Source organism: Pteropus vampyrus, unplaced genomic scaffold (genome assembly GCF_000151845.1).
Source record: "Pteropus vampyrus isolate Shadow unplaced genomic scaffold, Pvam_2.0 Scaffold2, whole genome shotgun sequence".
In the NCBI taxonomy this organism is placed as follows: domain Eukaryota; kingdom Metazoa; phylum Chordata; class Mammalia; order Chiroptera; family Pteropodidae; genus Pteropus; species Pteropus vampyrus.
This window is the reverse complement of record NW_011888783.1, coordinates 27,520,331-27,538,063: the sequence shown is the minus strand read 5'-3', so window position 1 is coordinate 27,538,063 and position 17,733 is coordinate 27,520,331. Positions and strand designations below refer to the sequence as shown.

At 31.4% G+C, this 17,733-nt stretch overlaps 1 protein-coding gene across 21 annotated transcripts in view; it reads right to left on the bottom strand.

Annotated features, from left to right (window-relative positions):
- Window positions 1-17,733, bottom strand: part of BAZ2B (bromodomain adjacent to zinc finger domain 2B) — a 292,747-nt gene that overhangs the window by 35,958 nt on the left and 239,056 nt on the right. For all 21 annotated transcript variants that reach the window (XM_011358820.2, XM_011358863.2, XM_011358829.2 and 18 more), the window contains 5 exons: window positions 9,885-10,025; window positions 7,335-7,589; window positions 6,172-6,386; window positions 5,229-5,303; window positions 4,191-4,434 (listed from right to left, as the gene is read on the bottom strand). In XM_011358820.2, coding sequence (XP_011357122.1) covers window positions 4,191-4,434; window positions 5,229-5,303; window positions 6,172-6,386; window positions 7,335-7,589; window positions 9,885-10,025 — 930 coding nt within the window. The remainder of the gene's footprint in view (window positions 1-4,190; window positions 4,435-5,228; window positions 5,304-6,171; window positions 6,387-7,334; window positions 7,590-9,884; window positions 10,026-17,733) is intronic.

The window sequence follows — 17,733 nt, the reverse complement described above, 5'->3', positions numbered from 1 at the left end:
ATATGCTGGAGTTAATTGTTTACATAACCTCTTACGTGCCAACTTGTGAGGTTAAAGTTCACATAGGTTTCAACAGAAATCTAAGTATTAGAGAAAGACTCCATGTGTTGAAGAAATGAAGAGTGAGGAGAAGAGGAAATCATCTTTGAGACAAAGGGCTATGACTTAATTAAGGGCAATATCTTTTAATTGAAAGGAATCACATGAGTCTCAATGGAATAGTTCTCTGAAATTTGTTCTTTAATAAGTGTAACTACTGACACTCTACACTTTAATCAAGAGGTCAAACCTATTTTTGAAGGAATAATGTGCTTATGCTTATCTTATCCATCAGGTTTATTAAATAGTTAAAATTTTACTTTATTAGGAAATTGGTAAGCGGCTACCAGTTCTTCATTACAAAGATTAACTTTCAATTCATTTAAAGGAAATGCTAATTTTATTTCTTAGGTCCCAAAATATTATTTAAGAAATTTTAAAACTGTTTTCTTACATTAATAACAAGGTACACATTTGCTAAAATTTTGATCAATAAAACCTGATAATCTAATTAACTCTATAATTCGACACTCATAAAAAAACCCAAAATACTACTTTAAATGACACATCTGGTCTAAGAAACATTTACAATTTCTAAATCATTAATAACAACTTTTAATAGTTTTTATCTCCCTTAAAGAAAAAAAATGTATGGTTTGTTAATTATCCTTGTGAAAAAGAAGCCAGGCAAAGCAAATAATTTCTGTAAATAAATTCTAATTTAGTGGGATAACTACCCAGCAGAATACACTGAAATCTCAATACAGGGTTGTCAAATATATGAGAGTTAATACTTTGAAACAATTTATAATATTAAGTGTTTTAAAGGGATGCTAATTCGGTGAAAAGGTGATTAATAGTGATCAAAAAGGTTTAATTCCTACTATGGAAACAGCTCCATTTGCCAAATGCAGCAGATTTGGTTATAAATGGTATCTTTTGTTTAGGTAACTACAATTCTAATACCCAATTTATATACCCTTCGCATTATTTGTCATAGCATATAAATATATGATCAAGTGGTTTCAAAGTACAACATTATAAAATAATTTCTATAAGGAATCTCAATGTAGTCTCCTTTTCAGATTGGTACTCTTAAAATAAGTAAAGCTCACTCTAGTGATTTTTATCATCTTGGTTTAAAATAGAACATTGGGAGGATTTATAAAAACACTTTACATTTATGCTATTTTTACTTAAGAGAGTTGTGTAGTACATGATCTTATAAGTACCTCTGCATTATTATCTAGATTCAGTCAAAATTTGATTCAGTAATTTATCATTGGTCTTGATTAGATATTATTTTCACATGTTCCATCACTAAAGTCATCCCTCTAAGCCTTGTTAAATTCTTTAGCAGTACAGACTTGATTCAAGAAAGGAACAGTTATTTCTAGATTTCCTTAGCCGAATACTCCTGACACTGAGGGAACAAGGAATGGTGGGCTGTATATTCTTTTTTGAGTACCATTCGGTAGCCCTATCAATATTTCTAGCACTTTTTTTTTGGTAAAAGGTGAAATTCAACTTTAATTTCTCTTTTACACAAGTCCATTTCCAAGGCTTATGGTAGCTTCCCTTAAACACACACACCCTCTATAACCTTGCCTTCTTCCCTTTAGCTTAACTCTTCAAAGCTAGCCCCTTCACCATGAATGAATATCTTCCAATCTCTTAGGAGATGTTACACCTTAATTATTCTCTTTATCTCTAATCTTCAACCTCTCTCCCTGATTTTATTGACTCTTTCAATGAAAAAATCACCTAAGTCTTTCTTCTGAAGAATCCTTAGTCTTTGTTCTCCTCTAGGAACTACTCTTTCCTCTGAAGCCCAAAGCTTGAAACAGTTATCCTTACTTTATCACTTCCTATTTATCACTTAAATTAATTATAGTCTGGTGTTTGCTCTCATCTGTCTAATGACACTGTGCTGGCATTGGTTATCAATGACCCCTATGTTGCCAAATCTACTGAACACTTTCAGTCCTCATCACACTAGACTCCTGCTGTCTTAATATTGTTTATCACTCCCTCATTTTTGAAATGTTCAGCTTTCTTAATTTTTGTTATTACACATGTAGAAAAGAGTTAACATTGCAGATCTGACTTCTACCCTTTGAAAGGCCTGCTTGTAAAGTTAGCATTTGGGTGGTGTCTGGGAACTTAAAATCTGGAGGGTTCCCTGACCCTAACAGGTAAGATGGGCTCACTGGACCTAAACTGTGCTAACAATGTGTTTTATACTGAACACCTACTTTTCTTTGGAGAGTCTGGAATTTTGGCATATGCTATGCAGCGGGTGCCTATGTGACCAACCCCCTATTAAAACTCTGGGCACTGAGTCTCCAATGAGCTTTGCTAAAACAATAGTTCACAACTCAATGCTAGGATAATTAAGCATATTCTGTGTGATTCCACTGGAAAAAGACTCTTAGAAGCTTGGCCTGGTTTCCTCTGGAATTTGGCCCCTGTGCCTTTTCTCTTTGCTGGTTTTGCTTTGTTTCCTTTTGCTGTAATAATTCATAGCTATAGCATGACTAGATGCTAAGTTCTGTAAGTCTTCTTAGTGAATCACTGACTCTGGAGATGGTTTTGGGGACTACAGAAATCTTCCACCTCTCTAACTATTCCCTTTTCAACAATAAGCCTTGTGGACTCTTCTTAAATACTGATGTTCTCTCGGGTTCCACTAGACCAATTCCCTTGTGCAAACTTTCCACTTCATGATTTTAAATTATTGTCTAATAATTATGTAAATTATGTGCTAATAACTTCCAGATCTATATTTTCAAGACTGAACTCTTCTTTGGGCTTCAGATTCTTAAATCCAATTGATAGCTGAACTCTTGCATAGACACCTCAAACTCAGTATGTCTAAAATAAACCTACCATCATTTCCTGTCTCCAACGCTCTGTTCCATACTCCCCACCTCCCCTAGCATCTATTTACTCTATTCCTCCCGATTACTCTTTCTTAGTTAAGTGCAACAATAGCATGCAGTCTCCCAAGCCAGACAGTTGGAAATTAAACTTACCCCTCCTTTAGCCTACACAATCCACCTTCAAACCCTACTCATTCTTCCTCTTAAATGCTTATTGAATCCTTTCCACTTTCTTCATCCCAACTACCATTGTTCTAGTTTCAGACTCCTCACAACTCACCTAAATTATTGCAATATCTTATGACTGATCTAGCACATTTTAAATACCACCTTTGATCTTGCCCTACCCAAATCTATTTCTATCTTCCACAGAGCTGCCACCGTGAACAACTTAGAAATCAAGTCTGACCATGTCATTCCCTTACTTAAAACCCTTCAGTGGCTTCCTATCACTAAAAAAGTATAAAATCCTAGTTTGTATTTATTACGTATGAGGCTCTCTAGTAACACTGAAGCACCTGTAAGTCCCTTAAAGGACATTATGGTTTTAGGCTTCTGTGCCCTTGATCATGCTATTCTCTGCCTGAAAAACTCTTCCCTGGATTCCTCCCCAGGCTAACATTTGGCCCAGCTTGTAGCCTCAGCTAATGGGTCCAGAAATCCTTTATGAGAATTTATTCCTTAGAAAGATTAAACGTTCTTCCTTTGTTCCTACCTAGCACATTTTAAATACCGCAATCAAAGCAGTTAACACTTAACGCATTACAGTTTCTTACTACAAATCTTCCACTAGAGGGGACTTTTAGTGCCTTATATTTCTTTGATCAAAGGTGCCTAAAGCTAGTCAGATAATAAACTGGTGTCTGGGAAATACATCAGTCTCATTAAACCTGACGACACTTTTAAGACTTGAAGTATTGTACAAATGTAGTATGTTAATAAAATGAAAGAGAATATCTGAAATTAAGAATCTGCATAGTTCTTTGGAGAACCCTCAAGTCATATAAAAAGAAAAACTTAAAATCTTTTGTCCAATGTAAGTGACTTCTATGTATAGGTATTCTATTCAATATTTACCTAACCATCATAAAACAAACAAACAAACAAACAAACACAAAACCTGATTATTATTCAGTTTTCAGATGAAGAAATTGGGGCAAATAAGTGTCAAAATGGAATTTCAACCCAATTCATTTGACTCTGAATTCTGTTATTTTTCAATGTTACACAATCTTACTTAAGTATTAAAATCAACCTAAATTTGACTACCTCATCTTCACAGATGTCAGCCTTTTTTCCTTTTTTGTCTTCTTTATCTTCTTCATCCTCATCATCTTCGTCAGCTTGGTCATCACTATCATCATCATCATCATCATCATAATCACTGTCTCCTCCCTTTCTTCTTCGCTTTCGTCCTGGAGTGGGCGTGCCTAATGGATGTTGTTCCTCTCCAAGATCAATGCCACCGGAAGTGTCTCTTTTGCCTGTTTTCTTAGCATGAATGATTCTGAGTCTTTAAATATGAACAAATGAGATATGGAAGAAAAGGTTTCTTTCTTAAAGAGCATAATGTGAATTTTAAGCAAGAATAGCTAATGATATTTCTCTCACAATAAACAATAAATCAATGACAATAAAAATTAGAATTAGAGAAATTTTAAATTTATTTCTAGAAATTACAGAACATATTAACTTTCAAGAATAATTGTGGGTATGTCTCTGGAATTAGAACACATGTAAAAAAAACTTAGAAAGGTGAAAGGACTACTCCAGCAACGGCCAAGTGATAATTCCTGATCTCATACTAAGAGACTGAATAAATTTCAATTCACATTACCACAAAGAAACTATGCTCTTAACATAGAAGTTAAATAATTTCAGCATTATATTTCCTGGCAGAAAGCTAATTAAGTTTTAATGTTGAATATATTTGGATATGTTAGACTCTCTATAAAAGCAAACTTTAATTAAAAAGCAATTAAGAAGAAAAGCAGTAGTTCCAAAGATTCTATTTATGACAAAAGTAACCTGAAAGTGACAACAATCTTAGAAAATGTGATTGCTCGACTGCTTTGAAAGAAAAATGATAAATGGACTTTCTTCTAAGTTTGAAGTATATGAGCTCAATAAATTTCATATCTTTTATCTATTGCAAATTCTGGTCTTAATTTCATCTTAATTAAGCTTTATCTTTTCTAATTGTTAGACAAAATAAAATTTAAATTCTATCTTTGCAATTTGTATATTTTACTGGGTAACTTGTACAATGAGAAAAAAGTATATTGATTTTAATAAAACAGGACTTACTTGCGGAGTTTACCTTCTACCACCCATTTATCTCTCCTTAAGTTTGACATATAATCAATGTTCTTGTCGATTTCACTACCAATGTAAAAATTTATTAGAAAACATAAATTAATACATTATGCAATACATTAATTTGGTAAGCAAATTGCTGCAGTTTTTTGGTAAGTAAAAACGATGACTGCTAATGAATAACAAAAACAAACGAAAAATTATATTAATACAGTATCACGACTAAGAGATGTATAGAAAACTTAAAATGTCCATCAATAGCAGAAATGCACAGCTCTGAAATATTTGGATTGATCCTTTTTCTAAAAAGGTCAAGAACTAAAAGTAACAAAATTAAAATCTGTAAAATAATTAATAGCAAGGATAAGATGAATGTGGATTTGTTCCCCAAATGTTGGATACTGCAGTGGAGGACTTACTTTGGCTCTTAAATGAGATTGAGTACTTTTTCAAAAAAAGTACAAATTAATACATCAATAAGCTAATAATATTAAGGTTGCATTAGCACATCATAAAATCAAAAGTAGGTGGATGATTCTATAAATGGCTACTAAGGAAAATCATGTAGTCATCTATCAACAAAAGATGTCAAGGAAATAAAACTTCTAGATTCTTACAAAAGTGTTGAATTCTGGCACCATAGTAAGAAAAGGTATTTTTACACTTCAGTATATAAATAACAAAATTATTAAATAAACAAAACAGGTTACAAAGATTATATATAGTATGATCCAAATTTTCTTTTCAATAGGTTGCCAAGACATTAAAATATTATTATTAATCTTCTCTGAATGGTGATATTAAGTGTAATTTTAATTTTTTTCTTTGTGCTAGTTCTGTAACTTCGAAATTTTCTTTAAGCGATTTGCATTACTTTGTGATAAGAAAATTCAAAACAGAAAAGAATCACCAGGAAACTTGGGCATATGCTTACCTCACCACACTCTTGCTGCATGCCAGTTCATTGATCAGAAAAGCCAGAACTGAGGCTTTCTGTGCTGGAGTGTGAGCCTGAAAAGCTTTGGTCTTCAGGCTCTCAGTAAGCTCAGTTTGTCCACAGTGGGCTTCCATAAAAATCTGCAAAATCTCGGAAACATTGTCTCGATTCACACCGACATTCAGCAAATGTTCTCCGAGAGCTGTTTTGGCCTATAAAATTTTGGCATTTTTATAGTATTGGTCATAACCATTCATCACATAAAACAATAAGATTTTAAAATATTGATATTATATAATCTAGATAATACTGACAAGGGCTTTATTCACATTTTTGATTAAGTGGAGACAAAAATACGCAAGTGATAATAGACAATTCGAGTACTTGTAATCTTTTTATTCCTTTTTCAAACCCTTGGTTAAAAGTTAGGCGGGGTGAAATCATCTATCATACCTTCTTTGAATACAGAAAGTATCCCAAGCCTTTCCAGGCTTTTTTAGACATTCTATTCGGGTGGTGGGGGGAGATGGGAGGTTCAAAAGCCCTATTATTGTGTTGTCTGGCCCTATGGTGTCATGGGGTTTATTGCCTGATATACTAAGTGAATAGGGAGATGAAGGAAAAAGTAACAGGTACAGTGGGAAGCTTCTCCCTATGCAATTATTACCTAGAGCAAAGCTGACTGAAATGTGTATCTTAACGGGAATTAAGATAACTTTAAACTTATTGAGTATCCACTGAGCAGTAGAGTCTTAACACACTGGTCTGCAGTTGCCTTGATTAGCCTGTTATTCACAGTGACTCAGAGAGAACACAGTATAATATCAGAAAGCACACATAAGTTCTAATTGCTTTATGAGTTATGAATTCTCTGTTTTGCTGAATATCACTTGGGTATCTCGTTAAATAAACTTGGTTTTTTTCTGAAACCTAGAGGACAAAAAGAGTAATTTGGGAATGATCTACATTCTGTAGGTTTTATGAAACAGGTTTTTCTAGGTTGGTACCAATTGCAACCTGAGCAAATCTACATTTAATGTTTTGTAGAAAAGAATGGATCTATACGATCTTCTGCTAACATATTACATACAGCCAGCTACCAATGCACTGATAGTACAAATTAAAAAAAAAAAACTTTCATATATATATATATTTTTTACCTTGTATCCTGTAATTAGACCCGGATCACATACAGCAGCTGAGAGGAGCCTCACAAGCAAGTCTTGTACTTCACCCATGCTGTCCCCTATATTTAGTAATCCCTCTTGAAGAACACTCAGGTTTGGAACATCAATATTCACATCAAAGCCCAAAACTTTACCAAAGTTTCGTAAGAACTGCACCACCATAAGACAGTCTGAAAATGTACTTCCAGAGAGAACCAGTCCTGGAATACGAGGCAACTCTGGCAAAGGCTGAAAATAAAATAAATTTTAAAAGCTATGATTTTTTTATCTTCTGAAGTTAAATAAGTTCCTGCCTTTCTCTTGCATTGACACTGGTGGGTTTCCCTCTGGATGGTAAATTCCCTGGGAACATTTCTGCAAACCCCTGGTAATAATAAGTATAGGATCTCGAATGCAAGTAACCATTAATAAATTTTGGTTGAGCTCAATATGAACTTAGATCTCTACAAAAGAGAACACTAATTTTAATTAACTTACATATTGATAAAGTGTGGGTTATGTAACTGGATAAAAATTAGATAACATTAAGAAATAAGCCTTTCAAAACTACTTTACTATGGGCATAGTAGGGCACGCACTGATTTCTTCTAATGATGGAGACTGATTTATAATTAACACTTTTTTGGTAGCTCAGATATGACTAGTGTGCATCTGTGGGCTGTACAGTCGGAAAGACTGGTACCATCTTTGGTTAACGAATGCTGATAAATTACTAGGTCCACATGACCAGAACCTATGACCCTATCAAGAATCCAGGTATACTGCAACTAGCAGTCTTTAGGTGTCCTGTATGTAGTGAAACATTAATACTGTATTGAGTTTCAGTACTCAAATTAGAAAGCTGCCTCTTCTGCTACTTCTCAAACAGGCTCACATATTAACATTTTAATGACTAAATTGTAGTACCAGTTGTCATGGACATTAAAAAATTTAAATAAATAGGTAATCTAAATTAAAAACATTTTGTCCATGAATGGGATTCAATAACAGTACCTTAAATTTTGACTGGAAAAAAATGTGACTTGTAAGTATGTCTATTTATCTAAATTGGTCCTTGTTCAAAAATGTTCCTCCACCATGCACATACTTAAATAACTAACCAAAGACTTTATCTACTAATATTGTGTAGAAGCACAGAACTGGCTGATAGTATACAACTCATTTGTTCCATTTGAAAACCACTTAATTCTGAGTTTTCTTTTTTCCTAAACTATATTGGATATATACATTTTCTTAAAGCTAACACAAGTGAGGTTTAAAATGGACTTACATATTTGATATAGCACATATGAATTTAAGTTAAAATAAAAGATGCAAGAAAATAAAGTTCACTTAAGATTTTAAAAAAATTGCTCACTATGGAGCTTATGGAATGTGTCAACTAATCTATATACCCATTCTGTGCTTAGAAATTTTATACATCTAAGTAACTAAAATTAGTATGTATACTTATTTTTATTCAAAAGCATTTATTCTAAGTAAATAAATAGGATATTAATATCATTAAATCCCTACTAGGGTTTACTTAAAGCACTTTAGAAAAGAGCTTACATAAATCAAGAAACGATCATTATTTGTATATCAGATGACTATGGTATGTAAGTAAATACAGATGTTATTGACCAAGTATAATAATATATTACTGAGTATTATAGAGATGATATGCAGCACTGCTATAATTTTCTAGAAATGCCATCTTCTTGTCTATAGTTAAGCATAACTGATTTCTATTCATAAGTGGGTGAAATCATGCCAGTTACTAAATATTATTTTGCTTTTTCCAAATGTCTATTTTTATGTATTTTAGTAAAATTATAAGTTTGTGATGCATGATGGAAGAGAAAACAAACAACTTTGATTGGACACGTTTCTTGGCTTCAAGATGATAAACAGTATGGATTCCAGAATTTAATAAACTGAGGCTTGAATCCAAGTTTCCATTTATTAACTATATAGTCTTGGGTAAGTTCCTTAAACTGTGTCTCACTTTTCTCTTCTGTAAATGGGCATAAATACCAGCTCCAGAGAACTGTGGTTAGAATTAAGTGAACGAATTCATATAAAGCACTTAGCGTAGTGCCTGTCATATAGTAAACATACTCAGTAAAAATAAGCTACCATTCCTAAAGTGCCGAAGGAGGTCACATATTATAAATCCTAATTTATTTGAATATCTATGGGGAGAAGTTAGATCTTTCTGTACCTAAATGCCTGGGAACAACCAAATGAAACATAGAAATCCTATCTACTTCTATAATTCATCTTTGTTAATTTCTACAGTACACCTACTTAAATTAAAAAGGCTTGTTGTAGTAACCCTTGTATGCATTAAGAATAGCCATTATCAGCTCAAGAGCTCTAGAGGTTTATTGGTACTCATCCAGGAGAGGCTGATTGGCCTAGGCTGGGAAATCCGCTGCTCCATTATGAAAGGATTTCATAATGACAGCTCTGGCAAAAAAATCAGGTGAGAATACAGGAAAAATTAAATTTATTTATGAAATGGTTTACATGATAAATTACCTTTTGGTCTGCTAAGCACATGTCTTCATTAGGCTTCTTCAGTTCCTTTGCCATTTCTAATTCTAATCTTCGTTGCTCTAGTTTACGCTCTTTATTTAATCTTTTTTCATCACGTTTTTCTTGCTTCAACCGTTCTTTTTCCTAAAAAAAAAAAACATGTCCACATACTCTTTAATCATTTTATGTCTGAAAAACCTCCAGTTAAAATTTAAAAAGTGATTAAAGTGTTATTATTTCCATAAACAGAATTCTCTTTGGAAGTTTAGAAATAGACATGGAATTACAGAGAAACAATTACTTATTGCCTTTCAGTGTTTTCACTCTTTGAATTTCAAAATAATCTTATGACTATATATATATATCTATAATGTATTATCTATATATTATATTGATATAGTATCAATATTAGATTCAACTCAAGTTATTCCATTATTTAAAATCTATTCAATCCTTTCCAAGGTTATAAGAATAAAACATTTATTTATAAAAGCAGGAATATAAAATGTATACATGGCAACTAAAAATTTATGACATAAAGTTAACCAGCATTAACACGAATTTTTGTGTAGCTCCAGAAAGCAAGGGAAGATTTACAGTAGGAAAGTGGAAGCAATATGTTTGAATCTGAAAAAGCAGTTCTTTGAAAGTGAATTAGCGTGTCTTAAGATAATACCTGTGATGAAATACAAATGTTATTTACCACTATAAACAACACTTAAGAGAATGCAAAATGGGTTTGGAAGGTAATTCCAAAAACTTTCGAAAAATATTTTGGATAATGGCGACAACATGAAAATAATCGTCCTTTCTCCCTGTTGTACGGATGACACTCTGCTGGAAAAAGTTATGAGGTTTCTATAATATCAGTGTCATTACTTTACTGTCATACCTTAAATATAATTCTATTTATTTAGAGGAGAAATAACAGTAGAATCATCAGGCAATTCTAACCTAAAACTTCACATATCTGACATATTAATGATGAGTTTACTTCCATTACTTTCAAGGCTGATAATGTCTCTTCTTGATTAAAAATTTTTCAATTTTCTTTATTTTTACCAAAATAAAGTCCAACTCCTTACTTTGGATTTCAGGACTCTCTTCTTTTTCAAATTATCACCCACTTTTATTTGTTGATTTCATCAAATTATTTGCTATTCCCAATGAACACCTCTTATTCCCTTACTTCCTTATACTGGTGCACTTTAATTAGAAATGTGATTATTCCCACCTTGTGTATCTAAATCTTAGTTAAACACTGCCACCTCTTCCTTACTACCAATTTCTCTTTAATTCTCAGGTTTTTTGCTATAACTTAAACTTGCTTTTATCACTTTTAACATTTAAAAAATTTTAACACTTTTATTGATTCCTGTAATATATTAGCATTTCTGTCCATATCGTAACTATTTCCATTTAAATTACCACTGGTAAGAAAGTATACTGACTCCTGGGGGAGGCATGCCAAGGGGGAGACAAAGAGGAGTGGAGAAGTGTATTCCAGGCAGAACTGAGAAAGCACAGTGTATTTGAGAAATTGCTAGTACTTTCAAGACTGCAACATAAGTTGCAGTTTGAGTAGTTGCTAAATATTATGATACAGAGCCAGAGGCCAAGTAGTGAGGGCCTTTTTATATGATATGATCAAGATAAACTGTTCCTTTTTATTATACAGGCTCTAAATGTCTGGGTTACTGATTCATGCAGATATTTGGGAGGGAAATGATAAGGAAGCTATATTATGAAATTACTGACACCAAGAAAGATCTATAATTAATCTTACAAGTTAAAAACTAAAAGCTGTTTCTGAGGGTCGGTGACATGAAATATACACAATATGTAACATTTCCACAATGCAGTATATATAGATTTTCAAATCAAATTATCATTGGTAAAACATCTTTTTTCCAGAATTAGATTTTCGATTTTTAAATACATAAAATGTTGCTCTAAGAGTTTTTCCAAGGAAGACTTAACTTTTTAGTTACCAGAATAAATTAAAATCACCAAACATACAAACATATTAAAAACACATTAAATGTCTCTTATAGATTTCAAAGTAGGTCGTGTAAATTTTTCTACTATATAGGACTAATGAAGAATTCTTATAATAGAAACTATAAATACAATAATCGAGACTACTCTACACTAAAAAACTGTTGAAAATGGTTACCATTTCTTTACAAAAAGAGAGAAAAGACCCATGTATGTGATACTTATGCTTTTTTCACTGTGCCCTCTTAACATTGTTGGCAATCTGGGGGTACACACACACTTCAATTATACATAGACAAGGAGTTAGAATGCATTTAATGCCATGAGATAAATATGGCTTATATTCTTGGATATCATTTTTATCTAGAAATATGCAATATTTTTTCCAATTAAAAAAGCATGGCTATATTATGGAATAGAATGTAAAAGCGATATCAATTTTTAGGATAAAATGGAGATTTCCAAGAAATCTTAGAAATTTGTGGGACAAGAATCCATTCTTGTCTACTATTAGAGATACTTCAAAGGAAACATGGAGTCTCTATAATTAATGAATTTTAATGAACTGAATAGGACTAATAAAAATCCTGTGGTTCTGGTACAAGATGACTCTCAAAGAACCAGAGCTTCTCGGGTTTCCCCAATAATCAATTAATATTTCAAACAGCATATGAAGACAGTCACAATCTAGCCCCATACAGTTCTGATCCCATCTCTCATGATTCTCAGTGCATTTCCCATGCTCTAGTCACACTGTGTGATATTCCTGTATTGAGAAGACAGTGTAACCAGTTTGAGGTATTTCTTGGATGATGATGATGAAGAAGGGAGAAAGGAAGAAAGAGAAAGGGAGGAGAAGAGGAAGCAGAAGCAACAAGCCAAGATAAGTGTATACACAAGGTTAAAAATCACTAACCCCTCTTTGCACCTTCCTCCTTCCTGCCCCCACAGGTCCTGTTTAATTATAGCACTGTACTTTTGTGTATGTCATCCCCTCTGCCTGGAATGCAAGCTCCTGCTCTTTTTTATAGAAATAAAGCCTGTTATTTGTTGTTGTCGTTGTTCTTCTTCCCACAACTACTTCAGGCATTTTGATATTTCTTTGTTGAGCTTCTACAAAACTTATTATAGCATTTATTGTATTCTGTGACAATTATTTGTTTAAAGTTGACCTCTCCCGCTTTAGTGTGAGTTTCTAGAGGTCAGAGGAACAAATTTATTCTCCTGTCTCTTTATGGACCTATTTAATTCCCAGCAGTACAATTTGCCAAACATCTCAAGAAAGTTTTTAATGATTTTATCTCTCTTCCTGACTCTCAAGCCTGTATCTGTTCAAATTTCCTTCCACTGGTCTAAATATTGTTCCTATTTCTGATATTAAAGTTATCATATGTCTCTAATGTACATATTCTGTGTGCCTCAGCATGAAAATTATTTAAGCATCTATGAATTTGATAAATAATTCTACAAATAAATTCTACATAATAAATTCTACATAAATAAGGATAGGTTAACATTTGTACTAGTCATTAAAGATTTTCAATAGCCAATTTTTTCTCCACTTTTTATATTTCACTTCTGTGGACAAACATAACTGATGTCTTCTATTTTATATACAAACCTTGTATTCAAAAATGGAGTTCAATACATTTAATAATAATATTCAGATGATATTTAGGAATTTAAAAATACCTAAAACATTTATCTATTCCAATATTATTAATTTCTTAACCTTTTTAATTGTATACATTGTGATTATATGTGCTTGCAAACAGACCTCCTCCATATCAGAGTTAAATAGATTTATTATCTGATATTTTTTCCAGAAACTAAAGTTAAAGTGCCAGTGCTATTTTAGGCCATTTGAAGATGTTGAAATTTGTGTAGTACTCACTCTTCTAGACTTCATATATTGCTTGAAAGAGCTGTATTATTTACCCACCTTTTACCTAAGCCGTTTCTTCACAAATTAAGTTGCCGTGCTTGATTCTACATATAATTTCAATAATATTATATTTTGTTTATATGTCAAATATTAGGCTTTCACAATGGAATTTTCTAATTATGCAAGGTCAGTTCACAATAGACTTTGACCTACCAGAGATAAGTCTTATTAAACATAACATAATATGAAAAGAATGTCAAAACATATTTTACATTAACATTTGTTAAATTTCAGGGCAATAACTTAGAGTTTCTAAAAATGACTACAAAATATAGCTCTAAAGTATATTTTAGATTGATTATAAATAATTATAAGCAAATTAGTATGCCTCCTCCCAATTTTTTTTTGGCCTTCATCTCCCTTTCCCAAACTACTTTTCTAGATGCAGATTTTCTTGACATATACGTAGATTCTTGGAATATAAGTTGTTTATAATAAAATATCTCTTTTATCATCTTAATTATAATAGAATTTTCTGTATCAAAATATTACTAATGCCTTAGTTAAGTCATTTAAATTTCATTTCAGAGTTGAAATACCTTTTGGTAGCAAATGCATTAAATTTAGGATATCCTAAACAGCCAAAAATTTAGAGTAAAATTTTCAAATCAGTTTTTTACTCACATAAAAATATTATTTTAGGGACTCTAAAAGGATAAAGTATTTCTAGAAGTCTAGAGCACAATAACAAATATATGAAATAAATTTATTCTATTTTAGAATTATAGAAGTTTAAAAACCTAACAATGAATGGGGTAGAATAATGAGCTGTTATTGTAAAGTTTTACAGCTTATCGGATTGCAGAACAGGCCATTCTCAAGAGATCATATTGCAAAGACGCCTATGTTTTTTGCATTTTATGATTCTACTGGGTCTCTTAGGTGTTTGTTCTGGGCATAATTAGGAGAATACATTTCTTTTGACAGCAAATGTACTTAAAATTTCAAAGACATAAATATAATTTAAGAGAAATAGGTTTACCTCAGAGTGCAGGAAGAATAAAAGTGTAAATAAGATTAATAACACAAGCCATTTATAAAAGACAAATACAAAGAATAAAAATGATACTGTTTTATAGTCATATTGAGTATGAGCAGAACAATCAGGGCAATTTTTTTTAAAGGGATCTATTTTTACATTAAAAATATTATGAAAATTAAGTTTAAACAAATGAAAAAATTATGAATCTATGATTTAAAAAGCTGTATTTTGTATTTTAATGAATGTTATATTTTATTATTATAATTTATTATATTTTATTGGTATAAAATATTTTAAAAGAAAATGCAGCAGTATCACATTTTCATAAAATCCACCAAAATATTATACAAGTCTGTAATTACCTTAGATTAAGTATCTTTAAATACTGTGAATAGCTACTGTTATACAAATGTTTCCTAAATTAAAATCAAAACTGTTAATAATTCTTGAGTCAGATAATTAAAGATTTTAATATATTTAAATTAAATTGATAAAAATTCTCTCCAAAATCTACTTTCTTATATATTTAATATTTCTTGTATAATATAAAATATTTTATATTTGTTTTTAAATAATTATACAAGTACAATATACAAGTATGTCATAAATAAACAGTGTTTTGAACTGAAAAATGGATTTGCTTAAACAAAACTGTCTATATGTGCAATTCTACTTTTTATTTTTCACTAAGTAATGGTTAGCGTAAATATAGGATTATAATAATTCTCAGGACTAGAATCATTGGGAAGGTTATATATTTTTTATGCTTTCAAATTGTTTATTAGATGACTTCTAAAACCTGAACTACTCTTGTATTTTATGATTTTGTCCCTGAGGTACTGGTACAGTCATTCTGTGAGAGATGCATGTTTAACAACCTTTTGTAGTTTATTGATCCTCGGGGAGACACACAAAAGGCTCTGTTATGATTACTATGGTTGATTATTTAGTTAATAAGAGTAAAGTGATTATAAATTTGTGACTGGTACAGGTTTAAATTTTTATAAATGAAACAGGAGATTTTGAGCTACTTTGTCACGCTGCTAAAACCAACATATTTCCAGTGATTAGTAATAATGAAAGTAGATCCTGTTACTTGAATTATACTTGGAGACGAAAGCCTTTTTTACTCATGAGACTAAAGACTATTCTTTCTTACATTTTATGAAAATATTTATGAAGTATGATGATATACTAATTAACATATAATTAATATAATAATGAGTAAAGTAATTTACACATATCTAAATATTCTCACTAATTGTAGATTTATATAAAAGAAAAACTACAGAAATAAAATATCTAAGATAACCAATAAAATTTTGGATTATTCTTAGTAAAAAATATATTGAGTTAACACTAAATCAAAAAGTAACATCAATGTAGTGTACACACAGAAATATAAAAGTGGTGTTTGTGCTACCTTCTTGCTTTGACAGATATGGGGAGTTTCTTGGAATAATTTCCAAGATGTTATAGGAGATCTTTAATTAACAAGATGAAAGCAATTAATTTTTTCACCTGATAATTCTTTAAACATTACTCATAACATTTGCATTTTTGTTTACCTTCTATTTTTCTTTTTTCACAATCTAATAATTAATGTCTAAATGTACTAAAGTTTAGAATCAACAGTTACATTTAGGCCAATTCAGAATTTTGAGTTGGCCCTGCCTAAGTATCATATGGCCTTAACTTTACAATGAAGTTTGTTCTTTTAATAATTAATAACAGAAAAAAATTAGATAGGGACATTAGGAAATAATAGGAGGCAGAATATGAAACCAAGATATGCCCATTATTGGTATTACACTAGTTACATTTTGTGCATGTTAAGTAATGCACAATGGACAAGGAAATGGACAAGTACATACAGAAACATTTTGTTAATATTCACTGAGATGCAAATGTATGTAAAAGATATGGGGAAAGTTTAGATCATCAGTAAAAACATATGCCTAGTTACTGCTTCATTGTTTATACCATACAGTTTTCTCTCTGATGAAAAGCATCCTTGGTCTTTTTGATTTTTCCACAGTATCTAATTTAATGCTGTGCACACAATGGTAGTTTAAGAAACTAAAAATATACTTAGTTGATCACAGATCTATAGGTACCATTCAATAAAGGAACACAATTTAAAATCAGAATAACTTGTAAAATTATCTAGTCTTGTTCACAGGTCTGTAGTTATCAAGAAAATAATAACTTTTTAAGAACACAGTTTTACTTAGGGGATTCTTCAAACATTCTGATAGAAGATTCTGTGATACATGTTTTTATATTGTTATTTTTACATAACAGTTCTTTGAATGTTTAATAAAAAAAAGGCACCTAGACTAAAATAAAATTAAGATTTTATTATAAAAAGTATAAACAGAAAACATAATAATGTACTTATTCTTTAATGATTTTGTTTATCCTCAATTTCTTTTCTTAGCACTTTTAACAGCCACTTTCATTTTAACTCATTCATTCGACTACAATTTTCTGAGTACCTACTACATATTTGGCTCTAACCAAAGAACTGGCAATACAATGGTAGACAAGACAGACAAGATTTCTGTCCTCACAGATCTTACATTGTGTGAGGAGACAGACCATAAATGGGTATAAAGTAAACGAGATGATGAAATCAAGTTCCAGAGGTGGGGCATAAGAAAAGGCAAAATTAGTTGTTCTGGGAAGGCCTCTTTGACAAGTTAACATTTGATCAATGACTAGACAACAAATAAGAACCACAGAGACCTTTTATTTAGGAATAATAAAAAGATTAAAATGATTGGAATATATTACATAAGGGACAAATTGTATGAGGTAAAGTTGGAGAAGTAGACAGAAGTCAGGGCATATGGGACTGTACTGTCATGGTGAGGAATTTGGACTTCATTATAATTGCAATGAGAAGCCACTGGATAGTGTTAAAA